This window comes from Thermothelomyces thermophilus, chromosome 1 (assembly GCF_000226095.1).
Source record: "Thermothelomyces thermophilus ATCC 42464 chromosome 1, complete sequence".
NCBI classification, from domain to species: domain Eukaryota; kingdom Fungi; phylum Ascomycota; class Sordariomycetes; order Sordariales; family Chaetomiaceae; genus Thermothelomyces; species Thermothelomyces thermophilus.
In genome coordinates, this window is record NC_016472.1 from 4,584,103 (window position 1) to 4,598,019 (window position 13,917).

At 35.9% G+C, this 13,917-nt stretch overlaps 2 protein-coding genes across 2 annotated transcripts; both read right to left on the minus strand.

Moving 5' to 3' along the window:
- Positions 1 to 2,864: 2,864 nt before the first annotated feature.
- MYCTH_41930 (uncharacterized protein) lies at positions 2,865 to 3,044 on the minus strand (the record flags this gene model as incomplete). The annotated part of the gene is made up of 1 exon (XM_003659408.1): positions 2,865 to 3,044. A coding segment is annotated over one exon (180 nt), but the record flags the coding sequence as incomplete, so codon positions are not given.
- Positions 3,045 to 7,954: 4,910 nt separating this feature from the next.
- Positions 7,955 to 8,836, minus strand: MYCTH_63472 (uncharacterized protein; the record flags this gene model as incomplete). The annotated part of the gene is made up of 2 exons (XM_003659409.1): positions 7,955 to 8,305; positions 8,364 to 8,836. A coding segment is annotated over one exon (186 nt), but the record flags the coding sequence as incomplete, so codon positions are not given.
- Positions 8,837 to 13,917: the final 5,081 nt, after the last annotated feature.

Below are 13,917 nucleotides of genomic sequence, written 5' to 3' on the forward strand. Positions count from 1 at the left end.
TTTAAGGCTTTTGACCCGAAAGCCTATCTTAGGCCGTTTCAAATAGCGCTAACAACCCTTAGTAAGTTATCTCCTATATTTCCCTCTTTCCTCTGTATGTTGCTAATAATATATCTCGTGTAGTAAAGCATTTGACAAAAAGGTCTATAAAGACTAAGGAGTGTACTACCCTAGCTGCTGCTATTAATAAGCTAGGGTTCGAAGTAATACCTTATTCTTATTGTTTTTCGCGTGGCCTCTACTGCTGTATAATAGAGAGTTCTTCTCGTTACGGCGAATGCGTTCGTTATAGAAGGTTATACGACGGTTCTAGGGTTCTAGTTTTGTCTTATCTATATTCCCTTATTAGTATATTTTTCCTATACTAACTTCTATAGTATCCTATATTATAGACGAGTTAAAACGCCTTAACCAATTAGAATAAGATGCTAAGGAGGCTTTCCATGCTAACCGCGATTCGTTAGTAAAAGCGTAGCGTTGTCTAGACGAGTCTCTAGCTTGTTTGGACCGTATTTGTCGTTAAAAGCGATCGTTATTATCTTAAGGGTTAGAGATGGTTTGCCAGGGTCTTACGTCTTTAGATAAATTAGAAGAGGTAGAGCAGCAGGAATCTAGGGCGGTTCTAGGTGTGTAGCTTAATAGTGATGTTGACGTTGTTAACTAGGGTGCCGTCTTTAATTCTATTCTAGTTTTGCCTTTAGTCGATCTAGGTTCTGCCGGTAAAACTATTCTAGTTTCTTAGGGCAGCTTAAATTCTTAACTAGTTCCTATAAGTTGTCCTCTAGTCCGAAATTAAGCTATTTAACTAGGTACTATAGTTCCCTATTAATAATATATAAATCTAGAATTTCTTTGACATTCTATTCTTCTTCCTTGTCTTTTACTTTGATATATATAGCAACCTTGGTATTCTTTGGTACTAGTTCGAGAAGTGAAATATAAAAAACATCTGTCTATAGTTATATAGATAATAGTAATGATAGTCAGTAGTTAGATATCAAAATTCGTTCTTTAATAATAAAGGGTTTGACCTTCTTAAAGTCTAGCTTTGTATTTAGTCATTTGGTTTGTAAGTTTTATATGATTAGGTAGACTTTGTCTCCCCTCTTTAGGCAAGGTCCTTTAAGCCTATATTTATTATAGTAGTTCTTTATTCTAGTCTTAATAAACTCGAGTTCCTTTTTAAGCTTTTTATATAGTATATATATTTGTTCTGCTTTAACCGCTGCTCTTAGCATTATAACCTCTAGTCCTTACCTAAGGTTTGCTTTATATTCGTAGTTTGTAAAGAACGGTATAACTTTAGTCGTTTCTGTTAGCGTTATATTATAAGCGAGTTATATTATTAATAATAGTATAACCTAGTCGTCTTGCTAGTAGTTAACGTAAGAGCGGAGGTACTATTTAATAATTTAGTTTAGTTACTCTGTTTGTCCGTCAGTCTACGGGTAATATACCATTAATAGCTTACTATTAACGCCTAATTATTATATTAACGCTTACTAGAACTTCGATACGAACTTAGTATCTTTATTAGTAATCTATTCTTATAGCTAAGCATATACTAATGTAACTTGCTAATAAATTACATCTACTAGTTATTTAGCTATCTAGGACTCCTTATAGGGAAAGAAGTATACCTATTTAGTTAGGCAATCTACTATAGTAAGAATACTATCGTAAATTACTCCTATAGCTATATCTTTATATTCTAGTAGCTTTATAATAAAGTCTATTATAACTAAACTCTATAGTTTGTTAGATATTAGTAGTAGCTAAAGTAGCCTATACGGCTTATATTATACTATTTTGCTTCGGTTACAGATATCGTAGTTCTATACGACTTCCTTAACTTGTGCCGTTAACTATAGAAAGTCGTAGTGTTTCCTGACTTGTGTAACAGTCTTCGTAACTCCTTTATATCCTCTGAGTTTCGACTTATGGAGTTCTCGAATCATTCGTAGCTGTCGATCCCCGTCATAGATATATGCTTTGCCTTAGTACTAGAGTTTCCTATCTCTTTCTTTTACTCTGTTAGGTACTAGTAGTCTAGGTGCTACTTAATATTATACCTTATTAATCTTTTCTTCTCGAAAGATTATATAACATTCTAGGAACGAGTTAAGTAGATTATCTTCTACGGGTGTCTACATTTTGTAATATAGCGTTCTGTCTGTTTGTTCCTTAAACAATAGTAGTATTGTTTCTGTTTGTCCTTCTATATAATCTGTTTATTGGCTTAAGATGTCCGCTTGTATGTTCTCTTTACCCTTCTTATAGCGGATCTTAAAGTTAAATTCTATAAGGAATTCTACCTATTGTATTTATTATCTATTAAGCTCCTTCGTTATTGTAAAGTATTATAAATTCTTATAGTCTATATATACTTATACCGGTTTAATTATATTGCTAAGGTATAGTTACTATTCCTTGAAAGCTTCGATAATCGTAAGTAGTTCCTTATTATAGATTGGGTAATTAAGATGTAGTCTATTAAGCTTCTTTGAAAAGAAGGCTATAGAATATAGCTTTCCTTGTTTGTCTCGTTATCCTAATTGTCCTCCGATGGCATAGTCTAAAGCGTCCGTTTCTACCTCAAATGGCTTTTTAGGGTCTAGTAGTACTAGTACTAGATCTTTGGTAATGGCGTTATAGATCTATATAAATGCTTACTCGTACTATTCTTCCTATTAGAATTTAGCATTCTTCTTAGTAAGTTTATATAAAGGTTATATAATTACTCTAAAGTTCCTAATAAACATTTAATAGAAGTTTATAAATCTAATAAAGCTTTGTATTTCTATAACTAACGTTAGTTATAGCTAATTCTTGATGGCTTTAACTTTTAAAGGTTCTATCTAAATTTATCCTAGGGATATCTTATATCCTAAAAACACCGTTTTCCTAACGTAGAATTTGCTCTTTTCCTTATTAACTAATAGTTTATATACATATAGCACGTCTAGCACTGCTTTCACGTGCTTCTGGTGTTTGTCTATCATCTTAGAGAAGATAAGTATATCGTTAAGATAATATACCGCAAATTTGTCGAGAAAGGGTCGGATAGCTTGATTAATTAGGGCTTAGAACGTTACCGGCGTGTTCGTAAGTCTAAATAGCATAACAAGGTACTTATAGTGGCTATAGGGTATCCTAAAGGCTGTTTTCTACTTATTGCCTTCTTTAATCTATATATAGTTATAGGCCGATAGCAAGTCAAGACGCGTAAAATATTAGGCTCCTACTAACTAATCTCGGAGCTATAAGATTAGTGGTAATAGGTATCGGTTTTTTATAGTCTATTCGTTAAGTTACCGATAGTTAATATATAACTATAGCTTTCCGTCTTTCTTAGGCATAAATAGGATTAGGTAGCCTGCTAGCGATGTTAATAGGTAGGTATATCCTCTTCGAAGGTTCTCCTCTAAATATTACTTAAGTTCTTCGTTCTATATCTAGCTCGTATAGTAAATCTTAAAGAACTTTAGTTATACTCCTTCCTTGAGCTTGATCTCGTAATCCTATAGGCCGTGTTCTAGTAATCTTTCTAGATACTTCGGTTCGAATGCTAGGTATTCTTTATATTCTTTTAGTACTTCCCTAGTCTTGTCTTGTCTCTCGGTTTTCTAATAGTATATAAACTTGGTTCTGTCTATAGTAATGCTAGCGATTTCTCTTATCTTAACCTATTACTCTAATTGTAGTGTTCTATATTTATTAATAGAGAGAATAGCTATTGGCAGTTTAGCTCGTTCCTCCTATTATAATGTTGGTATCGTTATACTGCTTCTTCTAGAGTCTATAGTAGTCTGCCTACTACTATCTGTCCCTTGTAGTAGATCTATAGAATATACCTTCCCCTGAGTATCGTCTGCTCGTGATCCTTATATACTCCCTATCTTACTAGTTAAATATAACTCTATTTAGGGTTATAGGTAGCTACTATTTTTCTAGCTAATATCTAAGTCGTAATCTTTATACTATGGTAACCCTAATATTATATCTTTATCGTTACCTATGTCTATAATGCTAAATACAATTATTATAGTCTTCCTTACTATAGTGATATCGATCGGTTTAGTCTCTCTATATACCTATTATATTAGAAATAGCCCTTTAACTATGCTATACTTCTGTTTCATTCTCTAGGGTATCTATAATTAATTTATAAGTGTTAGCGAAATCAGGTTTATCTCTACTCCATTATCTACTAGTACAAGCATTTCGTGCTATTTCTATTGTATTGTTATCTATAGTCGCTTGTCTTACCGCCGTCGTCTAAAGATTATAGCGATTTCCTATATTTCTACTAAGAGGTCTCGATATAGTGGTCTCTTATGCTAGTTCCTCCTATACTACGCTACTACTCGCCGCTATACGGGCGTTAATAGTTTCCGGGCCCCTCAAAGGGCCCTGACCCGTTTCTTAGGTTAGTACTAACCTCTTCGGTTGTTTGGCTGATAGCGGCTTTGTCGATCGTGCTCATTTCTATAAGCTATTAGGTACTTACGGCTTCCTACTATTAAGTCCGTTCTACTTTCTATTATATGTGCTATAGCTTCATCTAAAGCTCCTAAATTCGCGATTTCTTTTTATCTATATAATAGAGGTAATCGTTACTCTAGTATAAGTCCTATATATCTCGTCCTATTCTGTAGTACCTAGGCTAGGCTTATCTTAGAACTATCGTAATGCCTTCTAGATTATAGGCTTTAATCTTCTAGAGTAATTCGGCCGCTCTATTTTCTATATCATAGACCTATTCTATAGGGTAGAGGCTTCTATCTTTATTTCCTTGTTAGGTCGGCTAGTAATTATTTTCGAATTTGTCGCGGAAGTAATATCGGCATTTGTATACTATATACTAGAACTAAGGTACTTATATATATACCTCGTGTCGAGGGTATAGTTATATAGCGTTACCTAGGAGGTATTAGAATTCTTTCCCGAATCCTTCCTACTATATATAGACTATAGGTACTCTAATACTAAAGTAGGAATGTTTCTTCTAGTAGCTTCCTTATATATACTCGTCTTTTCTATAGTTTGTATATATAAACTAGTACTCTAGGTTCCGTATATTATTACTAAGTTGCTAGTTATCAAGGTACTCGGCGTAGCTATCGGGCCTATTATATATTATAGGCTATTCTCCTTTAATAGTTTCTACGATACATCAGAGTTCCCTTATCTTGTCCCTTATCTTATTACTCTACTAGACAAGTCGAATCAAGCGCCTATCCTATTTATATAGTTCTATATTAAGTCGGAAAACTTTATTATAGTATCATTTAATTCGTTCCTAGAGGAATGGAACATTAGGTCTAGGTCTTTCGATTCCTTAAATATCGGTTGTCTACGATCTATCCTACCTCTATATAACTGTGAAACCCTATTGCCTTAAGGCTAGGAGAATCGAAATTAGTGGTGCGTATTTTCCTGTTATATCCCATTTAGCAAGACCTATCTCTAGGTCCATAGTAACTAGTTCGGAGTACGGTACTTGTTTATCTTTACCGTCATTATCGTGTCTAAGACTATCTATATCACTGCCCCCATCTTTGTAGCTTATAGCTATTACTTTGAAGACGTCTTTGGTAATTTTGTCGATAGCTATAATTTCCTTTCTAGGGACTATCTTCTACTCTTTCTTCGGGCTTTAATATTCTTACTTATAGTGCTCTTTCTTTCTGTAGTTATAGTAGGTAATATTAGACTTGTCTTTAGTTATCTTCTTCTAGTCCTGCTTTTATACTATATCTATATCTATAGCTCTAGGGTATATCTTATATAAGGTATTAACATATACTTATTTTCTCTTATTATTAGCTTTAATTATAGTTCTATTTATTTAACCTCATTTCTATTACTCTTATATATAAAGTCGATTATTAATTCTAATAGCCTATATAATATATTTATCTAAAGTCTTAGGCTAATTATACTTATATAGCTTATCTTTAATCTTTTCCTTTAAGCTATTATAAAATAGTTATATTAACGCCTTATCGTTAAGCTAAGACTTAAGTATATCCTATCTAAACTATATAGTATAAGAGGCTATTAACTTAGTCTATTAGAGATTAGCAAGTCTTTCTTATATATAAATCTTTTTATCTTTGTCACTAAAAACCTTCTAAAGCTCTTCTTCGAAACGGTCATAAGATCGAAAGACTGCCTACGTAAACACGTCTCGGTCATCTTCATCTTCCTTAGTAAGATAGTCATTCTATATAGGCTCGAACTATCTAAGTGCCTTGCCTTCTAGTCTTATAGCTATATAGAGGATTTTAGCTTCATTATCTAGAAACTTATCATTATTAAGCCAGAAGTAAGATCAAAGGTTTATTAGGAATCCTATAAGGTCTTCCTTAGTTCCTCTATATTTACTAGGTAGTTCGATTTTAATACGGCTCGTTTTAGCGGTTTCAAGCGCCTTGATTTTGGTATAGGCCTCGTTAACTAGCTTCTATAAGTGCTTTTCGCCATTCTTAAGTTCCTTGATTCGAGCTTAAGCAACCTTATCTCTCTAGTCTAACTCCTAGATCTGCTAATAGAGTTGACTAAGCTAAGCAAGTAGCTATTCGGCCGTAACGTTAGTAGCTATGTTGATATCGAGGTCAAAGTTCCCTCCGTTCTGAACTATAATAGAACAAAGGGAGTGATAGCAACGTATAACGAACCTAACTTAGACTTCTTCTGAAAGGGTTTAGACAAAGGTAGATTAAGTAGGACAAGTAGGTAGGTTATCTAAGGGATTTGGTAAAGCTAAAGGGTTTATAACAATACTAGAGTTGTCTCTTATAGTAATTAATAATACTTAGTATAAGTATTATAATTATAGGATAGGTTGCTATTATTAGTAAACTCCTAGAGTCTACTATAACGAGTGACTATCTATATATATATATAATCTAGGGATTACTCTTTACCTAGTGATCCTTTGCTGTCTAGATTACGGCTGTGGTAGTGATCCTATAGTGTATAGATCACTTTGCTAAGCGTAATCCTTTCCTAACTAGTCCGTTCGTGCCTACTGTCCTATTGGCCTATTAGGGGAGGCGGCTTAGGCGGCGTCCTACATGTATATTTCCGTAATAACTACCTAGTCTAGAACCTATTTAATAGGCTTAGCCTAGGGGCTAGAGACCTCTTTAGCCTTATAGACTAATAGGACCTTAACCTATATATATCCCATAGCTAGGTCACTAAGGCCCCCTAGGATGACTAATGTAGCTAGCCTTTTACAATAGACCCATTCTAGGCCTTAGCTAGGTTAGAAGTAACCTATAGAGATATCATAGAACGTAGGAAATCTAACTATTACCTATAGGCCTTAAATGTCTCCCTCTAAGGGACTAATAGGCCTATACTAGCTAGTAAAGAGTAGGACTAGAAGAGCCTAGATAAGGAGGTTATATAGGCTAAGGTAGCCTACCTCCTACTCCGGCTTGGTAGATAGGTATCGGCCCTAGCTAGGCCTATCTTCCAAGGCCTAAAGGAGCTTCTATAGGCCTTCGATAGGCTTATAGAGGCCCTTAAGGACAGTGGGGTGTCAAAAGTCTCATGCCACCCCACCTGTCCCTAGCTATCTACATTTTTACTACCAGACTTTAATATAGAATATCTCAACAGCCACAAATTATATAGGAAAACTGTTTACATTAGATAGTAGCCCTAGTTCCAAGCTTCAATATTTTGTATACCACCCCCTGGCTCTTTTGACTACGGCCAGCCGACGTGGCATTCCCTGGATCAGCTTGTCGATTAGCCCCTAATCAATAGCCTACCACGCCTCCCGCAGGCACTTAGTAAACTCTTCAATATCTAGCCTGTTCTGCCTCAAATTCTATAGATCTAGGAACATCGTACGTAGCCTCCGTTTGAGAAGGGCCTATACATGTTTAATGGGGTTCAAATCAGGGCTGTATACAGGCCATTTAATCTAGGAAATCCCCCGTACTAGGAGCTACTATTCGGTAGATTCGTAAACATGTATAGGAGCGTTGTCTTGCTAAAAGTGTCGAGTTCCATCGTAATAAGGTAGAAGGCCCTCTTCTAGAGCCTTCTAATACGACCGGGCTGTATATCTACGGCGTAAAGTGCTTAGATCCCTCTCTAGGATAATAAGCTCACTCCGACCACCTACCTATATTGCCTCCTATACCATGATCGTAATATTTGCCCTTATATGGTTCTTCAAGTTAACAAATCCGCGGTCGTACTTCTCGGAAGGAAAACGGAATATCTAGGCAGTCGGATTTAAGGTATTGTTTTGATAAGAACACTCGTTAGAAAAGATAGTCTAAGATAGTTAGAAATACTGAAAAGAATCACTATACTATACTTGACTTACTTAATCCAATTCGTTAGTTTTTTCAAACTAGTTATATATAAAGTTATATCTATCCTTTGCCAGCTCTTTTGTCAAAGGAATCCTCTTTTTTACTTGCCATTTATGTAAACGGTACGCTCGGAGGAATCGTCGAATAGTTAAAGGTAATACTTTCTTCCTAATCGTATTGACGAGGGCCTTCCTTGCTATATATCGTTCCTTTTTAATCATCAAAAGGATATATTGCTTTTCCAAAGGCGAAAGAACCTTAGGATGGCCACTTCGAGGTAGAGACTTAAAAGTGTTGTAAGAATTCTAGAGTTCAATAGTATGGTAGATGGCTGGTCGAGATACACTAAACAGGGTTACTAGAGATCGCTCGCTATATCCTGCAGATGTAAGGCTGTAAATAGCAACTCGAATATAAGGGCTTAATTCCCTATTACCGCGATAGTTAGCCGTTAATTTGGATATAAAATTATGTAGTTTGGGCTCTATATTGTAGAGCTGTAGGATGTAGAAAAGAAGGTTAGGTACGCGTCTCTATTGTAGAACGCGTTTATGTGGGTAGGGTGGCAGGGGACTTTTGACCCCTGACTGGAAATAGCTATAGTCTTGGCTCCGGTAAAGAAGGCTAGTATAGGTAGTAAATAAGCTTAATAGTAGACAAAGGAGGTTTAAGAGGCCTAGAAGAGGGCTAAGGAGGTAGAGAGGGCCTATAAGGGTACCTTAAACCCCTATATATAAGAGGCACTTTAGCAGGCCCGATAGGACTAGGCTAAGACTATTATAACTATAAAGACTAAGAGCTAGAGAGCTATATTATAGGAGGTAACTAATTAGCTTGTCACAAGCCAACCATATACCACGACCCGGTGGGGTGCAGCAGGCTAAATGAGCCACCAATCAAGAAGGGCACGAAGCGAGGCTGACACGGATTGCTAGGGAGCGCGGGCTACCACAGGCGAACAATTGCCAAAAAGGGAAAGATAGCAGAGGATAGCTAGCTACCGAAGGCGATCTAAGGACAGGATAGAAGGGGACTATAAGCGACCGACAGAAGTATATATATATATAAATAGTCACTCGTTATAGTGGACTCTGGGAGTTCACTAGTGATAGTAACCTACAATTACAGTACTCATACCAAGCATTGCTAATTACTGTGAGAGACAACTCTAGTGTTATTATAAACCCTTTGGCTTTACCGAATCCCTTAGACGACCTGCCTACTTGTCCCGCTCAATCTACCTTCGTCTGAACCCTTTTAGAAGAAGTCTAAGTTGGGTTCGTCATATAGCTAGACCTATTATAGAGGCTAGAGCGGTAGGTAAGGCTATAAAGCTACCTACTAGTCAACCCTCTAAAGCTCCTAACCTTCGAAGGAGGGCTTATAACTTACTAATAGAAGGCTAAGGCCCTAGCTAATAAGTTCTTTCCGAACTTAAAAGCAGATCTATTAGATATTAATAACCTAGAACTAAACGACTATTAGGAGCTAAAGTTTAAAATAGGCTAGGAGGTTATAGTAGGCAAAGTTAGGGTAATATTAGCTAGAGCAGCCCTATAGAAGGCCCTAAGGGAGGACCTCCTCCCTATAGGCCTACTAAAGGCCTATAGGCGGCTACTTTACTAGGTACTAGCTAAGCTAGCCTTAGAGAGCCTATAGCTTGGCTATTTCCCGGCCTAGTTTAAAAGGGCTAAGATAATAGTTTTCTATAAGCCTAGCACACCCTTATAGGCCTACTTTACCCTAGGTAGCTATAGGCCTATAGCACTCTTACTAATAGTAGGTAAGGTACTAGAGGCTATAGTTACCTAGAAGGTAATAGCTATTACAGAGGCTTATAGGCTTCTCCTAGCTAAGTAGATAGATAACTAGGAATATAGGTCTATAGAACTAGCTATTTGGCTTATTATAGCTTAGGTTTAGGAGGCTTAGAGGTATAAAGTAGCTACTTCCTTCTTATAGCTCGATATTTTAAAGGCTTTTGATATTATTAATTATACCTAGCTACTAGCCACTTTATAGAGCTAGGGCTTCCTAAAGTAGTTAATAGTCTAGGTTAGGGAGTAGCTATAGGATAGGGTAGCTATCTTTTACTTTAATAGCTAAGAAATAAAGGATATAGTGGTAAAGGCTAGGGTCCTATAAGGGTTACCTCTCTCCCCTATACTATTTATCCTCTATATAGCCTCCCTCTACTAGGCTATTTACCAGGCTAGCCCTATAGTTAGTTTAATAGGCTTTGCCAATAATACTAACCTCCTAGCCTTTAAGAGGGCCAAGGAGGCCTATAATAGTTAACTATAAAAGGCTTAGAAGGCTTACCTTTAGTAAGTAAGGACCTAGGGTATAGCTTTTACCTTAGAAAAATATAAGCTTATCTACTTTAATAAGGGCCAGAAATAGTAGTCACGACTACTAGAGCTCTTATAGCCTAGAGGAGGTATTACTACTATAGCCCCTTCAAAGTCGGCTAGATTCCTTGGGGTCTAGCTAGACTAGAAGCTATAGTAAGGCCCTTACTATATAAAGGTAGCTAAGAAGCTAGAAACCTAGGAATTTACCCTAACTAGGCTCACTATAAAGACCTAGGGTCTTAGCCTCCTATAGGCCTATAAGGTCTATACTAAGTATATCTATAGCGCCTTAGCTTATAGGGCCTCAAACTTCTATAAGCTTACTAAGCTAGGGGGCAAGTTAGAAGGCCCTGCTAGGGAACTATTAAAGGCCTAATATAGGGCCCTTCGAGTAGTTACTAGGGCCTATAAGGCTACCCTTATCCGGTGCCTCGAAACGGAAGCCTAGGTACTACCCCTCGACCTCTATCTTAATAAGAGGCTAGCTAACTTTAAAGCTAAACTTGACTAGCTACTCCTATAGACTAGGACAGGCCTAGGGGCCCCTTAGGTCCCTATAAGGGCTCTTATCTAACAGGCCTATAATAGGCTAAGCCAGAGGTTCCGGAAGAGATAGGCTAGGGTAAGGGGATAAGAACTAAGGCCTATAGCCTTAGAGGTAGTAAGATCGATAGTCTAGTAATAGGTTTAGAAGGGCTATACAGAGGGTTAACCCCCCTTATAGACCCTATAAAGAAGACTATAGGCCATGAAACTAGCTATAGTAGTAAGCTAAAGCAACTATTAAAGGGCTGACTAAGCTAGTAGGAGGATATAGTATATATCGGACAAGGACCCCCTATACCTAGTTTTTATAGGGGAAGGCCTATAAAGGCACCAAGGCCTAACAAAGGCCCAGAGCTCCTCACTAGTATAGGCCTATATAGGGGCTATTAGCCTCTATAACTTCCTTTTTAGGGTTTAAGTCCTAGGGGTTAGTACCCCTTACTATACCTATAGCTAGGGGAGGGAGACTATAGAGCACCTGGTTATATAGTTCCTAAACCTACCAAGAAGCCGAACATAGGAACCCTAGGAAATATGGTCATAAAGGAACCTAGACCTCGTTTTACAGGGTATAGGGACCTGTAACTATCGTCTGGCAAGGAGGGTTTTATAGTGGCTAATAGACCTAGGGAGGCTCCTAGAATACTACTTCGTAAGGAGGCTAGACTAGGAGGTAAGGCCTCTATAGGGCCATTCTAGCCACTTCTCCTTTTCTTTATAATGTATTAGTATTCTAGATTAGGCATTAAAGATAGGATAGAGGTTTTTATCTGGCCTATTAGGTACGGTTTCCTTTGTATATAACTAGAGAGGCTCTAGTATGCTTATTAGCATAATGGTGTAAGACTAATAATAATAATAATAATAATAATTTAGGTATAAATCCTCCTAGAAATGAAGTTTATATATAATAATACTATTAATATAACTACCGGACTACCCGCTTTTTAAGCATTAATAGGTTATAACCTTACGATTTCATTATAAATTAGGGACGATTCGCCTAAAGGGAAGTACTACCTTAATGTAGTAGAATAAATTAGAAAATTACAAGCATTATAAAAATAACTAGAAGAGCATTAGGAGGAAGCTGTCCAAAATTATAAAATTTATTATAACTAAAGGCATTAGAGAAGGGTATTTAAGAGAAGCGACTTTGTCCTACTCTTAACCTAGAATCTTAAGCTAAAAACATTAAAAAAATTAACCCCTAAATTTGTCGGCCTATTTTAGGTACTTGACCTAGTTAGTTCGCTAGTATATTGGCTAGTATTACCTATATAATATACCTAGTTATATAATATTTTCCTTATTTCCTTGCTTAAACTATAGTACTTATATAGTTAGGACAAGGCTAAATAGATACTAATACCTAAGTTAGAAGACAATAATAAGTAGGAAGTTAAAGAAGTTTTAGTAGAATAGGCCGATAGTAGGACCTATTAGTTCCTAGTAAAGTAGAAAGGATAGCCCTTTAAATTTAACTAGTAGGTAGACGAAGATAATATTACTAATATATAGGGTGAAGTACGTAAGTTTAGGAAGTATACTATAACCATAGAGCGCCTATAACACGGTATAGAGAAGTATAAGAAGAGGCTAGGAAGAGAGCGCCTATAAAAAACGCCCGGATATATGTCCTAAGGGAAAAGGATGTAGGGTAGAGTGGCGTATTATTATAGTAATACGCCCTAAGACGGCGATCGAAATACCGTAGAAAAGGCCCGGAGAAGGGCGCCCTAGGAGGGGCCCTAAGCTATATCGTAAAGAACTATACTTTAAGTCGACATTACGCTAAAACTATAGTAAAGAAGGCCCTACTAGAGATACTAAAATTAGTAAAAAATATTTATATTATAGTACTATAAACCGGTAGAGTAAGTCTATAATACTAATTTGAGGTTAAAAGGGTATTTACTTTATATAATTAAAAAAAATGAAAATAGGACAAAATTTACTACCTTAAAAACCTCATTAAAAGCTACTATAAGAGATAAACTCTAAGTCTATTATATATTTGCTTAAGAATCAGGCTACCTTATCCTTACTACCTAAGGCCCCTATTATAAGTGTGCCTAGTTTAGTAATAAACTTATATTTAGCTACTTACTAAGTAATATAACCCTTATTAACGGGCACTAGGCAAGGTAATAGCAAATATTACTAGATTATAAGATTATATAATACCTATATTATATTAGTAAATAATTGGCTAGACCGAAATGTAACTAAATATACTATATTAGCGTCAAACTTAGGCTATAGGTTAGTAATTATAATCGCCTACTTATAATCGGTTATAAACTTATTATATACTAGCTATTACTTCTATAAATATATTAATATCTATATTAAATCGTAAGCGAAAACAAATAGGTTCCTATAGAAGTAATCTTCTTATTACCATTATTAATAAGGCCTATATTAGACTAGTAATACTTCTTAACTACCTCGAAAGTAATAGCTATATTATTTATAAGCATAGTAATATAGTAATAATAGCGCTTACTAAGTATAAGTAAATTCTTAGAGTCAGCTATATCTAGCTTTAAGGCCGAAAAAACCTTATAGGCAGACCAAATTATAATTATAAGATTAACTATATTACTAGTTATAATACTAGTAGCCTAAACAATTATTAATACTTAGGGAATTATTCCTAAAATATATAT